The 15,468-nt window shown below is 42.4% G+C and overlaps 1 protein-coding gene across 1 annotated transcript in view; it reads right to left on the bottom strand.

Annotated features, from left to right (window-relative positions):
* Nucleotides 1-15,468, bottom strand: part of LOC109869491 (beta-citrylglutamate synthase B-like) — a 47,550-nt gene that overhangs the window by 8,295 nt on the left and 23,787 nt on the right. Inside the window, exon 4 of the mRNA XM_020459682.2 lies at nt 3,916-4,119. Within this exon, the coding sequence (XP_020315271.1) occupies nt 3,916-4,119 (204 nt within the window). The remainder of the gene's footprint in view (nt 1-3,915; nt 4,120-15,468) is intronic.

Here is a 15,468-nt window from a genome sequence, read left to right as displayed (position 1 = left end):
TTAGTCAGCTGTATAAGGAAATAAGCAAACAGGAAACCACTCACCCAGAGGCGGCGCTCCAAGTAGCCGGAGACTTTAATGCATGGAAACTTAAATCAGTTCTACCAAATCTCTATCAACATGTTAAATGTGCAACCAGAGGGGAAAAAATTCTAGATCACCTATACTCCACACACAAAGACGTGTACAAAGCTCTCCCTCGCCCTCCATTTCGTAAATCCGACCACAACTCTATCCTCCTGATTCCTGCTTACAAGCTAAAATTAAAGCAGGAAGCACCAGTGACTCGGTCTATAAAAAATGGTCAGATGAAGCAGATGCTAAACTACAGGACTGCTTTGCTATCACAGACTGGAACATGTTCCAGGATTCTTCCAATGACATTGAGGAATACAGCACATCAGTCACTGGCTTTATCAATAAGTGCATTGAGGACGTCATGCCCACAGTGACTGTACGTACATAACCCAACCAGAAGCCATGGATTACAGGCAACATTCGCACTGATCTAAAGGGTAGAGCTGCCGCTTTCAAGGTGCGGGACTCTAACCCGGAAGCTTACAAGAAATCCCACTATGCCTTGGGAAGAACCATAAAACAGGCAAAGCGTCAATACAGGGCTACATACAGATTGAATCATACTACACCGGCTCCGACGCTCGTTGGATGTGGCAGGGCTTGCAAACTAATACAGACTACAAAGGGAAGCAAAGCCGCGAGCTGCCCAGTGACACGAGCCTACCACACGAGCAAAATCACCTCTATGCTCGCTTCGAGGCAAGCAACACTGAGGCATGCATGAGAGCATCAGCTGTTCCAGACGACTGTGTGATCACGCTCTCCGTAGCCGACGTGAGTAAGACCTTTAAACAGGTCAACATACACAAAGCTGCGTGGCCAGACGGATTACCAGGACGTGTGCTCCGTGCATGTGCTGACCAACTGGCAGGTGTCTTCACTGACATTTTCAACATGTCCCTGATTGAGTCTGTAATACCAACATGCTTCAAGCAGACCACCATAGTCCCTGTGCCCAAGAACACAAAGGCAACCTGCCTAAATTACTACAGACCCGTAGCACTCACGTCTGTAGCTATGAAGTGCTTTGAAATGCTGGTAATGGCTCACATCAACACCATTATTATTATTATTAAACTCTTGACCCACTCCAATTTGCATACCGCCCAAACAGATCCACAGATGATGCAATCTCTATTGCACTCCACACTGCCCTTTCCCACCTGGACAAAAGGAACACCTAGAGCGCCTATCCGAGACCTGGCCGGGTGGTGCCAGAATAACAACCTATCCCTCAACGTAACCAAGACTAAGGAGATGATTGTGGACTACAGGAAAAGGAGCACCGAGCCGGACTGCAAGGCACTTCAGAGGGTAGTGAGTACGGCCCAGTACATCACTGGGGCAAAGCTGCCTGCCATCCAGGACCTCTACACCAGGCGGTGTCAGAGGAAGGCCCTGGATATTGTCAAAGACCCCAGCCACCCCAGTCATAGACTGTTCTCTCTACTACCGCATGGAAAGCGGTACCGGAGTGCCAAGTTTAGGACAAAAAGGCTTCTCAACAGTTTTTTCCCCCAAGCCATAAGACTCCTGAACAGGTAACCAAATGGTTACCCGGACTATTTGCATTGTGTACCCCCCCCCTCCAACCCCTCTTTTACGCTGCTGCTACTCTCTGTTTATCTTATATGCACAGTCACTTTAACTATACATTCATGTACATACTACCTAAATTGGCCCGACCAACCAGTGCTCCCGCACATTGGCTAACCGGGCTATCTGCATTGTATCCCACCATCCGCCAACCCCTCTTTTTACGCTTTTGCTACTCCTTGGTTCATCATATATGCACAGTCACTTTAACGATACCTACATGTACAGTGCCTTGCGAAAGTATTCGGCCCCCTTGAACTTTGCGACCTTTTGCCACATTTCAGGCTTCAAACATAAAGATATAAAACTGTATTTTCTGTGAAGAATCAACAACAAGTGGGACACAATCATGAAGTGGAACGACACTTTTTTAACAAATCAAAAACTGAAAAATTGGGCGTGCAAAATTATTCAGCCCCCTTAAGTTAATACTTTGTAGCGCCACCTTTTGCTGCGATTACAGCTGTAAGTCGCTTGGGGTATGTCTCTATCAGTTTTGCACATCGAGAGACTGACATTTTTTCCCATTCCTCCTTGCAAAACAGCTCGAGCTCAGTGAGGTTGGATGAAGAGCATTTGTGAACAGCAGTTTTCAGTTCTTTCCACAGATTCTCGATTGGATTCAGGTCTGGACTTTGACTTGGCCATTTTAACACCTGGATATGTTTATTTTGAACCATTCCATTGTAGATTTTGCTTTATGTTTTGGATCATTGCCTTGTTGGAAGACAAATCTCTGTCCCAGTCTCAGGTCTTTTGCAGACTCCATCAGGTTTTCTTCCAGAATGGTCCTGTATTTGGCTCCATCCATCTTCCCATCAATTTTAACCATCTTACCTGTCCCTGCTGAAGAAAAGCAGGCCCAAACCATGATGCTGCCACCACCATGTTTGACAGTGGGGATGGTGTGTTCAGGGTGATGAGCTGTGTTGCTTTTACGCCAAACATAACGTTTTGCATTGTTGCCAAAAAGTTCCATTTTGGTTTCATCTGACCAGAGCACCTTCTTCCACATGTTTGGTGTGTCTCCCAGGTGGCTTGTGGCAAACTTTAAACAACACTTTTTATGGATATCTTTAAGAAATGGCTTTCTTCTTGCCACTCTTCCATAAAGGCCAGATTTGTGCAATATACGACTGATTGTTGTCCTATGGACAGAGTCTCCCACCTCAGCTGTAGATCTCTGCAGTTCATCCAGAGTGATCATGGGCCTCTTGGCTGCATCTCTGATCAGTTTTTCCTTGTATGAGCTGAAAGTTTAGAGGGATGGCCAGGTCTTGGTAGATTTGCAGTGGTCTGATACTCCTTCCATTTCAATATTATCGCTTGCACAGTGCTCCTTGGGATGTTTAAAGCTTGGGAAATCTTTTTGTATCCAAATCCGGCTTTAAACTTCTTCACAACAGTATCTTGGACCTGCCTGGTGTGTTCCTTGTTCTTCATGATGCTCTCTGCGCTTTTAACGGACCTCTGAGACTATCACAGTGCAGGTGCATTTATACGGAGACTTGATTACACACAGGTGGATTGTATTTATCATCATTAGTCATTTAGGTCAACATTGGATCATTCAGAGATCCTCACTGAACTTCTGTAGAGAGTTTGCTGCACTGAAAGTAAAGGGGCTGAATAATTTTGCACGCCCAATTTTTCAGTTTTTGATTTGTTAAAAAAGTTTGAAATATCCAATAAATGTCGTTCCACTTCATGATTGTGTCCCACTTGTTGTTGATTCATCACAAAAAAATACAGTTTTATATCTTTATGTTTGAAGCCTGAAATGTGGCAAAAGGTCGCAAAGTTCAAGGGGGCCGAATACTTTCGCAAGGCACTGTACATACTACCTCAATAAGCCTGACTAACAGGTGTCTGTATATAGCCTTGCTACTCTTTTTTCAAATGTCTTTTTACTGTTGTTTTATTTCTTTACTTACCTACACACACATTCCATATTTTTCACACCATTGGTTAGAGCCTGTAAGTAAGCATTTCGCTGTAAGGTTTACACCTGTTGTATTCGGCGCACATGACAAATAAACTTTGATTTTATTTGATAGACCTAACCACTGGAGACAAACTTTCCAGAGGTCCCACCAGTGGGGGATTTACTTTAATTTTCTGTCTGTAAAACTCTGACAAAGGCTACAAGCCAAATCGTGTACATTTAAAAAAAAATATTCAATCCTATTGTCCTCCAAGAGTGACCAAATATCCTCCTCTCCTCTTTCCAGCATCACTCACCCAGGGAGCAGTTGCTTTGCATGCGTCCATCGGTGGAGCAGCGCAGCATGGAGCCAATGACGCGGCCGCCCACCAGCACCACCCGGACGTCGCGGCCGTGAGACTCCTTCACGTACTCCTGGAAGAGATAGGGAGCGTCGTGGCGAATCAGGTGGCTCAGGTCGGCCAGGTGGTGCTTGTCCCTGGCCAGGAACACTGCCTTTCCTGTGGGTGAGACAGAGTGAAGGGGAGCATGAGAGAATGATTTCATTTATATATAATTTTTCATTACATGAAGAAGACGCTTTAAAAAGAAAAATAAACTTTGGCTATTGATGGTTCGTGGCCTGGACAGTGAATGAGAAAAGCAGAATGAGGAAAATCACGTGAACAATAAAAAAATTCACATGTATATTTTTCACGTTGTTTTTCCCTCGTGAATGTTATTTTTTATTTTCACATTATTATTTTTTACCACTTCCAACTACATCTGAACTTCCATCAGAGGCAAAGCAGCAGTGGGATGTAAAGGTGCTATGTTGCTGGAATGAATGTGCCAAAACTTCCCACTTAACCAAAGACAAGGAAAATTGCAGGAAAGAGGGAGCCGTTTTATTTAATTGCGTTATCATTTATTTTTTTATCACTGATTTTGTTGTATCCATTTACAATTGATTTGCTCTGCATAAAAAAACTATCTGTGCAATATTTTGTTTTGCTATCAATAATTTTGAGTTTGTTTTGCTTTCAATATCATATTTTTTGTTCTCGACTTCAGAAGTTTTGCATGATATTAAAGCAGTGCTTCTCAATTATTTTCTGTTACGCCCCCCATAGGAAGAAGTAAACATTTCGCGCCCCCCAACTCTTCGCCACGACTGTAAATAGTATAATTTGTCTATAAAATTGTTATAAGTACACCTCTGCATAACATTGTATCCTTATTAACATTAAAGAAAACAATAAAAGAAAAAAGAAAAATATAGATCAACTTACAACAAAGAATAACTTTATTAACATTGTTTTTAAATCTGTAACAGAAAAGACTTAAAGTGCATCAATTTACCTGAAAAAAAAAAAATGATATCCTTATTTAAACTGTAATTTTTTTTTGACCATTTGATACTGAAAAATAAGGAGCACAATATATGAAACACTTTGACCTATAAAACAAAAATGAATAAAACAATTTGTGCTGATTTTTTAAAAATCAAAATGAGGAAGTCAGGATTAATGGCTACAATGAGCACGTTTTGCAGAGCACAGCTTTTCGAAGCGGGGTTTGAAGCATGATACTGCAGCTCCTGCTCAATGTTTAGCTGGGATCTGTACTTGGTCTTCAGTGCAGCAACAGCAGAGAAGCCAGTCTCACAAAGATAAGAAGAATGCCCATGGCCCTCTGCCCTAAGAGTGGATACTGCCTCTCACTCAGCCAGAGTCAGACGTCATATCAATGAACTGGTCATCCTCTGCAGAGCTGAAACCAGTTGGAGCTGGTGCATTGAAATGATCTCTCACCCAGTCATATTGGGAACTGCTTTCAGGGAAGTACTTTTTAAAGAATCCCATCAGTGATGAAATATGCTCCTTAATCATAGTCAGTATTGTCAACAAATTCATGCAGGTTCTCGAATGAATCAGTATTTCCTTCATCAAGTCGCCTGCCCCACATTGCAAGCTTTCGAGTGAAAGAGCTGATCTTGTCTGTGACCTGAGGGAGGTGTTTATCTTTCCCTTGAAGCTGTAGATTTAGTTCATTTAGCTTTCCAAATATGTCACTCAGGTAGGCCAGTTTTGCCAGGAAGTTCTCATCACTACATTTTTCTGCGAGGTCATACTTGTGCTCCTGCTCCGAAAACATTCTTATCTGCTCTCTGAGCTCAAAAACTCAGGACAAGACTTTTCCTCATGACAGCCACCTTGCTTCACTATGAAACAGCACAGCTTGATGTTCAGCTCCCATCTCCTCACAGATAGCAGAGAAGACTCTTGTTTTTAGTGGTCTGGTCTTCATAAAATTGACTACACCTACAATGTCAGTCATAACCTCACTTAATTCAGAGGAAAGGTGCCTTGATGCCAGTGCTTCTCTGTGTATAACACAGTGTGTCCACTCAGCATTAGGTGAGACCTTCTTGATGAGTGCCCAAAGTCCTTTTCTCATCCCTGCAAACACCAATGCAGTTCTCCCACTTTAGCCCATTCTCAGTCAGGAAGCAGTCCAGCATTTTGAATAGCTCTTCAGCTGTGGCTCTGTCTCTGACATATTTACAAAAAAGTAGATCCTCACACAGGGAGTTTGTCATGTCAAAACGTACATAAGCGATAAACAAACAGTCTTTGTTGCTGTCAGTTGCTTCATCGAACTGTAAGGCAAAACGTTTGTCTTTGAGTTTATCTACCAGCTGTTCTTTAAGATCGTTAGCAATGTCATTTATACGTCTGGCGACAGTGTCATTGGACAGAGGGATAGTTTTTATTTTTGCAGCACTTGCGTCATCCAGCATGACAGAGACCATGTCTAATGCTGCAGGCAGTATCAGCTCCTCTGCTATGGAGTGGGGGTTGTTGCACTGAGCAATTTGGTACGCCACCTTATATGATCCTAACAGTGCTGGTTTACTGAAGTAGCATTCACAAAGAGGGACGATTGTTGACAATATTCGGCACGCTTTCGCTGAAAAAACTCAAGTGGCTTATCAGCGTGTAATGTCTTTAAGTGATGCCTTAATTTATTTGGCTTCATGCTGTCCGCTGCCAACATTTTTAGACACAATAAACATACCGGTCTTTCCTCGTCTCCCACCGTAGTCACAGTGAAGCCAAGAGCTACATATGCTTCGTCATATTTCCTCGTCTTAGCTTTCGGGAGACTTACGTTTGTCTCATTATCTTCGTCTCTCTCCGCCTTTCTTTTCATCCCTGTTAAATATTTTTCCATGGTGTCTCTCAAGGGTTTGTTATCTGCACTTCATATCTCCTGCTCTGTGCTGTGTGCTCTTGTTCGGTGCAAAAAAAGCATGCTCCCGCACAATGTTGACACTGACTGAGAAGCCATGGTGGGGAGAGAGCAGAATGTCTCTCGCATTGGCTTACAAAAATGCCAGGGCCCATTTTAATTAGAGTGGACTTTGTCCTCACTTTTCGCATCCAAAGTACGTTCATCTCTAGGAGACAGAACGAGTCCCCTTCCTGAGCGGTATGACGGCTGCGTGATCCTGTGGTGTTTGTACGGATGAACGTGGTACCTTCAGGAGTTTGGAAATTGCTCCCAAGGATGAACCAGACTTGTGGAAGTCAAGTCAGGTAGACCCCAGGGAGACTCAAATGATGTCAATTAGCCTATCATAAGCTTCTAAAGCTATGACATAATTTTCTGGAATTTTCCACGCTGCTTAAATGCACAGTCAACTATAAGTTAAATAATCTGTCTGTAAACAATTGTTGGAAAAATTACTTGTCATGCACAAAGTAGATATCCTATCCGACTTGCCAAAATTATAGTTTTTTAACAAGACGAAAAACGAGTTTTAATGACTCCAACCTAAGTATATGTAAACTTCCGACTTCAACTGTATATATATTTTTTAAATAGTTATTTGTTTAGATAGAGTCAAGGATATGTTTTGCAAAATTCTACGAAGTCCTGGAAAAACACTTAGGCCTATAGCCTATTCTCGTTTCCCTCACAATAAAAACATTACAGTGTAATCCATTTGATCAGCTCTGTAGATTCGATTAGTAATTAATAAAGTCCAGTTACAGCTTCATTTGAAAAAGTAGAAATTAAAAATATAATAAAACCAGCTAGGTGCACAGGTGAAATAATTTGCAGCATTCCTAAACAAAAGCACCAGTGCATGAACAATTGTAAAGGATGAATTGCATAAATAAAAAACGTAAAATTAAAATATGCTAATATTACTAGTTTTTGCTTCGTAGCCAGAGCAACGCTGCCGCGCGATTGGTCATGTGCTGAATGCATGGACAGCACGGATATTCTTGGAAAAAGTTCAATCTGCACCTCTTGAATTATGAGAGTTATTTGACAAAGGTAAGTGTAATAGAAACTGGAAATATGCTCTTTCTGATACTATATAGAAATCACAATGTTTTACCTGCATAATGACTATGAAGGATGATTTGATGAAGTGATGATCCTTTCCATGCATCTGTAAATTACAAGTAAGCCCATCTCTTCATGTACAATTTGACCGTTGGCCTAATATTGTCACTCATCAGATTATTGTCAACTTAAATATTGTCTATAAGCTAACTCTTATTATGTGTGAAATTAGTTTCGGTATAGTTTAGGTGTAGTTTCAGGATGTGCAGGCTGACCGGCATTGTTTATTTCCTGCTCATCAAGTTGGATAGAGTCAAGGATATGTTTTGCATTATTCTAAAGGCCTACTGCAACACATAGCATGTTTTCCTTTCTCTTACAATACATTCAATTAGTAATAAAGTAAGTAAAACAGTCCCATAACTGCTTCTTTATACAATGTAAAAGAGAATGGTATCAACCTGCAAGGTCAAATAATTAAACATGAGCACCAACGGTGAAAAATAGGCATAACACAAACTCATCTTTACACTATTGTCTTTCTGAATTAAGTCAACCTCTTCACCCTCATTTCACCCTCCAGTTTGGCTTAATTTAAATTTGATTGTGAATTATTGCCCATTCCATCCATTTGTCATTCATTCAGTGGGCTGGCATTGTTTGGTTCAATGGATAGAGTCAAGGATATGTTTTGCATTATTCTAAAGGCATACTGCAACATGTAGAATGTTTTCATTTTAATAAATTATGACATATGAGCAGTGTAAAATACAAACATTTAGTAAAAGTCAGGGAAGGAGCAGGACATACAGTGCCTTCGGAAAGAATTCAGACCCCTTGAATTTTTCAAAATATTGTTATTTTACAGCCTTATTCTAAAATGGATTACATATGATCTTTTTCTCAGCAATCTACACACAATATCCCATAACGACAAATAAAAAACATAAATACCTTATAGACATAAGTTTTCTGAGAGTCAAAATTGAGCTCAGGCGCATCCTGTTTCCATTCATCATTCTTGAGATATTTCTACAAGTTTATTGGAGTCCACCTGTGGTAAATTCAATTGACTGGACATTATTTGGAAAGGCACATACCTGCCTATTATAAGGTCCCACAGTTGACTGTGCATGTCAGAGCAAAAACCAAACCATGAGTTTGAAGGAATTGTCCGTAGTGCTCTGAGACAAGATTGTGTCGAGGAATAGATCCGGGGAAGGGCACCAAAATATTTCTACATCATTGAAGGTCCCCAAGAACACACTGGCCTCCATCATTCTTAAATGGAAGAAGTTTGAAACCACCAAGACTCTTCCTAGAGCTGGCCGCCCGGCCAACTGAGCAATCGGGGGAGAAGGGCCTTGGTCAGGGAAGTGACCAAAAACCCAATGGTCACTCTGACAGAGCTTTAGAGTTCCTCTGTGGAGATGGGAGAACCTTCCAGAAGGACAACCATCTCTACAGCACTCCACCAATCAGGCCATAGTAGAGTGGCCAGACGGAAGCCACTCCTCAGTTAACGGCAGCCCGCTTGGAGTTTGCCAAAAGGCACCTAAAGACTCTCAGACCATGAAAAACAAGATTCTCTGGTCTGATGAAACCAAGATTGAACTACTGTCATTATTGAAAGAGATTGTGATATCTCACATTTCAAAATAGGGCTACTTAATGTTAGACCCCTCACTTCCAAGGCAGTTATAGTCAATTAACTAATCACTGATCATAATCTTGATGTGATTGGTCTGACTGAAACATGACTTAAGCCTGTCCTCCTGGTTACACCAGTGACCATACACCCCCCCGTGCATCCCGCAAAGGCAGAGGTGTTGCTAACATTTACGACGACAAATGTCAATTTACAAAAAAAAAGACTGCGTTTTTGTCTTTTGAGCTTTTAGTCATCTATGCAGCCTACTCAATCACTTTTTATAGCTACTGTTTATAGGCCTCCTGGGCCGTATACAGCGTTCCTTATAGGCATGACAGATAATATTCACATGGAAAAGTCCACAGACCCACTCCAAAAGGCTTTCGGAGCCATCATCGACTCAGTGGGTTTTGTCTAACATGTCTCCGGAATCACTGCCACAGTCGTGCTCTGGACCAGTTTTGTCCCGTGGAATAAATATTGTGGATCTTAATGTTTCCTCATAATCCTGGACTATCGGACCACCAATTTATTACGTTTGCAATCACAACAAATAATCTGCTTAAAACCCAACCAAGGATCATCAAAAGCAGTGCTAGAAATTTGCGGATTTCTCAAAGATTCCTGATGCCCTTCTAGACTCCCTCCACCTACCCAAGGACATCGGAGTATAAAAATTGGTTAACCACCTAACTAAGGAACTAAAGTCTACTTGCGTAATACCCTAGACGCAGTCGCACACCTAAAAACAAAATACATTTGTCATAAGAAACTAGCTACCTGGTATACAGAAAATACCCAAGCCCTGAAGATAGCTTCCATAAAATTGGAACGGAAATGTCGATCCACCAAACTGGAAGTCTTACTAGCTTGGAAAGACAGTAACGCACAATGTTGAAGAGCCCTCACTGCTGCTCGATTATCCTATTTTTCCAACTTAATTGAGGCGAATAAGAACAATTCCAAATGTATTTTTGATACTGTCGCTAACTTAAAAGCATTTCCATGAGAGGATGGCTTTCACTTCAGCAGTGATAAATTCATGAACTTCTTTGATGAAAAGATCATGATCATCAGAAAGGAAATTAAGGACTCCTCTTTAAATCTGCGTATTTCTCCAAAGCTCAGTTGTCCTGAGTCTGCACAACACTGCCAGGACCTAGGATTAAGGGAGACACTCAAGTTTTTTTATCCTAAAAATCATCAAAGGCTCCAGCCACCCTAGTCCTAGACTGTTCTCTCTGCTACCGCATGGCAAGCAGTAGCAAGTGCCAAGTCTAGGTCCAAGAGGCTTCTAAACAGCTTCTACCACCAAGCTATAAGACTCCTGAACAGCTAAACAAATGGCAAGCCAAACTATTTGCCCCCCCCCCCCCCCCCCCCAAACACCCTCTTCTACGCTGCTGCTACTATCTGTTATCTATGCATAGTCACTTTAATAACTACACCTACAGTGGGGCAAAAAAGTATTTAGTCAGCAACCAATTGTGCAAGTTCTCCCACTTAAAAATATTTAATTTTCATCATAGGTACACTTCAACTATGACAGACAAAATGAGAAAAAAAATCCAGAAAATTACATTGTAGGATTTTTAATGAATTTTATTGCAAATTATGGTGGAAAATAAGTATTTGGTCACCTACAAACAAGCAAGATTTCTGGCTCTCACAGACCTGTAACTTCTTCTTTAAGAGGCTCCTCTGTCCTCAACTCATTACCTGTATTAATGGCACCTGTTTGAACTTGTTATCAGTATAAAAGACACCTGTCCACAACCTCAAACAGTCACACTCCAAACTGAATCTGCGATAGGTAAACAGCTTGGTTTGAAGAAATCAACTGTGGGAGCAATTATTAGGAAATGGAAGACATACAAGACCACTGATAATCTCCCTCGATCTGGGGCTCCACGCAAGATCTCACCCCGTGGGGTCAAAATTATCACAAGAACGGTGAGCAAAAATCCCAGAACCACACGGTGAGACCTAGTGAATGACCTGCAGAGAGCTGGGACCAAAGTAACAAAGCCTACCATCAGTAACACACTACGCCGCCAGGGACTCAAATACTGCAGTGCCAGACGTGTCCCCCTGCTTAAGCCAGTACATGTCGAGGCTCGTCTGAAGTTTGCTAGAGATTCTATTCTAGTACATGTGAAAGATGATGCTACAACAATAAAAAACAGAAAACGTATGCTCTTTCTTTCTCTTTTCTTCCACCAGATCTACTGTGTTATATTCTCCTACATTCAATTAACATTTCCATAAACTTCAGAATGTTTCCATTCAAATGATATCAAGAATATGCATATCCTTGCCTCTGGGGCTGAGCTACAGGCAGTTAGATTAGGGTATGTCTTTAGGCGGAAATTGAGAACAAGGAATGCAGCCATAAGAGGTTAAACTCGGACAAAACAGAGATGCTAGTTCTAGGTCCCAAAAAACAAAGAGATCTTCTGTTGGATCTGATCTAATCTTGAAGGTTGTACAGTCGTCTCAAATAAAACTGTGTAGGACCTCTGCGTTACTCAGGAACCTGATCTAAAAAGCTCCAAGGTGGCATAGCAGTTCAGACGTCTTTTGTCCTCGTCTTGTCGTGTCCTGTATATATATATATTTACAACTTTTTCACATACATTTTATTTTTATTTTCCATCAACTCATCTTCAAAACACTCTCCTGCAACCCGCCTCACCAATGTATATTTATAAAAAAGTATTATTTACCTCAGATCTGTAATCCTCCAAGAAGCTAGCCAGAAACTCCAAGAAGCTAGCCTGAAACTAGCCAGAAGCTAATCCAGAAGCTAGTTCAGAAGCTAGTTAGCTCCTTTACTGGCAAATCGTTAGTATTCAGCTAGCCACGGTTTGTGGTCATCAGCTATCCTTTAGCTCGAAAATCTATCGCCAGTTCTGTACGGCGCAGCGCGGCTCGGAACGGAACATACCGGACCAATTTTTCTCTCCATGTCCCTGGACATTCATACCCGGATCTCACAGCTAGCTAGCTGCTATCCGTGTGACCATCGGCCTTCGTCGATTCCGGAGCAAACATCAATTATTCCGGAGCTAGCAAGCTCCGTCAATCACTCCTGAGTTCCATCAATCACACCTGGGCTGCAGTCACCTATCCGGACCCGTTTTACTGCCTTCGCGGAGCCCCACCGGGCCTTCACAACTGGACTGCCGACGTTATCTACCCGAAGGAGTTATTCGGCCGGCTCCTCCGTCGCGACGTTACCTGAACGCCCATCTGCGGCCTGCTAACCGTTAGCTGTCTTACCGGCTGCTATCTGAATAGACAATCGGACAATTTTTTTATTATTATTATTTTTTTTAAATTATTTTTTAAATTATTATTATTATCTTTTCTTCTTGGGCCTCTATAACTATATCTATTGTTTTTATTTTTGTTGTTGTTGTGTGATTTGGATTAATCCCCTCTACCACACGGAACCCCACTAATCTACTGACGGAACGTAAGGGGTGGCTAACAGACCTCCATCCTATGCTAGCTTGCTACCGATGCCCTGGCTAGCTGTCTAAATCACCAACCAACCTCTCCACTCACCGGACCCTTTTGATCACTCGACTAAGCATGCCTATCCTTAATGTCAATATGTCTTGTCCATTTCTGTTCTGGTTAGTGTTTATTGGCTTATTTCACTGTAGAGCCTCTAGTCCTGCTCACTATACCTTATCCAACCTATTAGTTCCACCACCCACACATGCAATGACATCTCCTGGTTTCAACGATGTTTCTAGAGACAATATCTCTCTCTTCATCACTCAATACCTAGGTTTACCCCCACTGTATTCACATCCTACCATACATTTGTCTGTACATTATACCTTGATGCTATTTTATCGCCCCCAGAAACCTCCTTTTACTCTATGTTCCAGACGTTCTAGACGACCAATTCTCATAGCTTTTAGCCGTACCCTTATTCTACTCCTCCTATGTTCCTCTGGCGATGTAGAGGTGAATCCAGGCCCTGCAGTGCCTAGCTCCACTCCTATTCCCCAGGCGCTCTCTTTTGACGACTTCTGTAACCGTAATAGCCTTGGTTTCATGCATGTTAACATTAGAAGCCTCCTCCCTAAGTTTGTTCTATTCACTGCTTTAGCACACTCTGCCAACCCGGATGTTCTAGCTGTGTCTGAATCCTGGCTTAGGAAGACCACCAAAAATTCTGAAGTTTTAATTCCAAACTACAACATTTTCAGACAAGATAGAACTGCCAAAGGGGGCGGTGTTGCTATCTACTGCAAAGATAGCCTGCAGAGTTCTGTCCTACTATCCAGGTCTGTACCCAAACAATTTGAACTTCTACTTTTAAAAATCCACCTCTCTAAAAACAAGTCTCTCACCGTTGCCGCCTGCTATAGACCACCCTCTGCCCCCAGCTGTGCTCTGGACACCATATGTGAACTGATTGCCCCCCATCTATCTTCAGAGTTCGTGCTGCTAGGCGACCTAAACTGGAACATGCTTAACACCCCAGCCATCCTACAATCTAAACTTGATGCCCTCAATCTCACACAAATAATCAATGAACCTACCAGGTACCTCCCCAAAACCTTAAACACGGGCACCCTCATAGATATCATCCTAACCAACTTCCCCTCTAAATACACCTCTGCTGTCTTCAACCAAGATCTCAGCGATCACTGCCTCATTGCCTGCATCCGTAATGGGTCAGCGGTCAAACGACCTCCACTCATCACTGTAAAACGCTCCCTGAAACACTTCTGCGAGCAGGCCTTTCTAATCGACCTGGCCGGGGTATCCTGGAAGGATATTGATCTCATCCCGTCAGTAGAGGATGCCTGGATATTTTTTAAAAATGCCTTCCTAACCATCTTAAATAAACATGCCCCATTCAAGAAATTTAGAACCAGGAACAGATATAGCCCTTGGTTCTCCCCAGACCTGACTGCCCTTAACCAACACAAAAACATCCTATGGCGCTCTGCATTAGCATCGAACAGCCCCCGTGATATGCAGCTGTTCAGGGAAGCTAGAAATCACTATACACAGGCAGTTAGAAAAGCCAAGGCTAGCTTTTTCAAGCAGAAATTTGCTTCCTGCAACACTAACTCAAAAAAGTTCTGGGACACTGTAAAGTCCATGGAGAATAAGAACACCTCCTCCCAGCTGCCCACTGCACTGAAGATAGGAAACACTGTCACCACTGATAAATCCACCATAATTGAGAATTTCAATAAGCATTTTTCTACGGCTGGCCATGCTTTCCACCTGGCTACTCCTACCCCGGACAACAGCACTGCACCCCCAACAGCAACTCGCCCAAGCCTTCCCCATTTCTCCTTCTCCCAAATCCATTCAGCTGATGTTCTGAAAGAGCTGCAAAATCTGGACCCCTACAAATCAGCCGGGCTAGACAATCTGGACCCTTTCTTTCTAAAATTATCTGCCGAAATTGTTGCCACCCCTATTACTAGCCTGTTCAACCTCTCTTTCGTGTCGTCTGAGATTCCCAAAGATTGGAAAGCAGCTGCGGTCATCCCCCTCTTCAAAGGGGGGGACACTCTTGACCCAAACTGCTACAGACCTATATCTATCCTACCGTGCCTTTCTAAGGTCTTCGAAAGCCAAGTCAACAAACAGATTACCGACCATTTCGAATCTCACCATACCTTCTCTGCTATGCAATCTGGTTTCAGAGCTGGTCATGGGTGCACCTCAGCCACGCTCAAGGTCCTAAACGATATCTTAACCGCCATCGATAAGAAACATTACTGTGCAGCCGTATTCATTGATCTGGCCAAGGCTTTCGACTCTGTCAATCACCATATCCTCATCGGCAGACTCGACAGCCTTGGTTTCTCAAATG

Source organism: Oncorhynchus kisutch, linkage group LG24, assembly GCF_002021735.2.
Source record: "Oncorhynchus kisutch isolate 150728-3 linkage group LG24, Okis_V2, whole genome shotgun sequence".
Classification (NCBI taxonomy): domain Eukaryota; kingdom Metazoa; phylum Chordata; class Actinopteri; order Salmoniformes; family Salmonidae; genus Oncorhynchus; species Oncorhynchus kisutch.
This window is presented reverse-complemented; position numbering and strand designations above follow the sequence as displayed.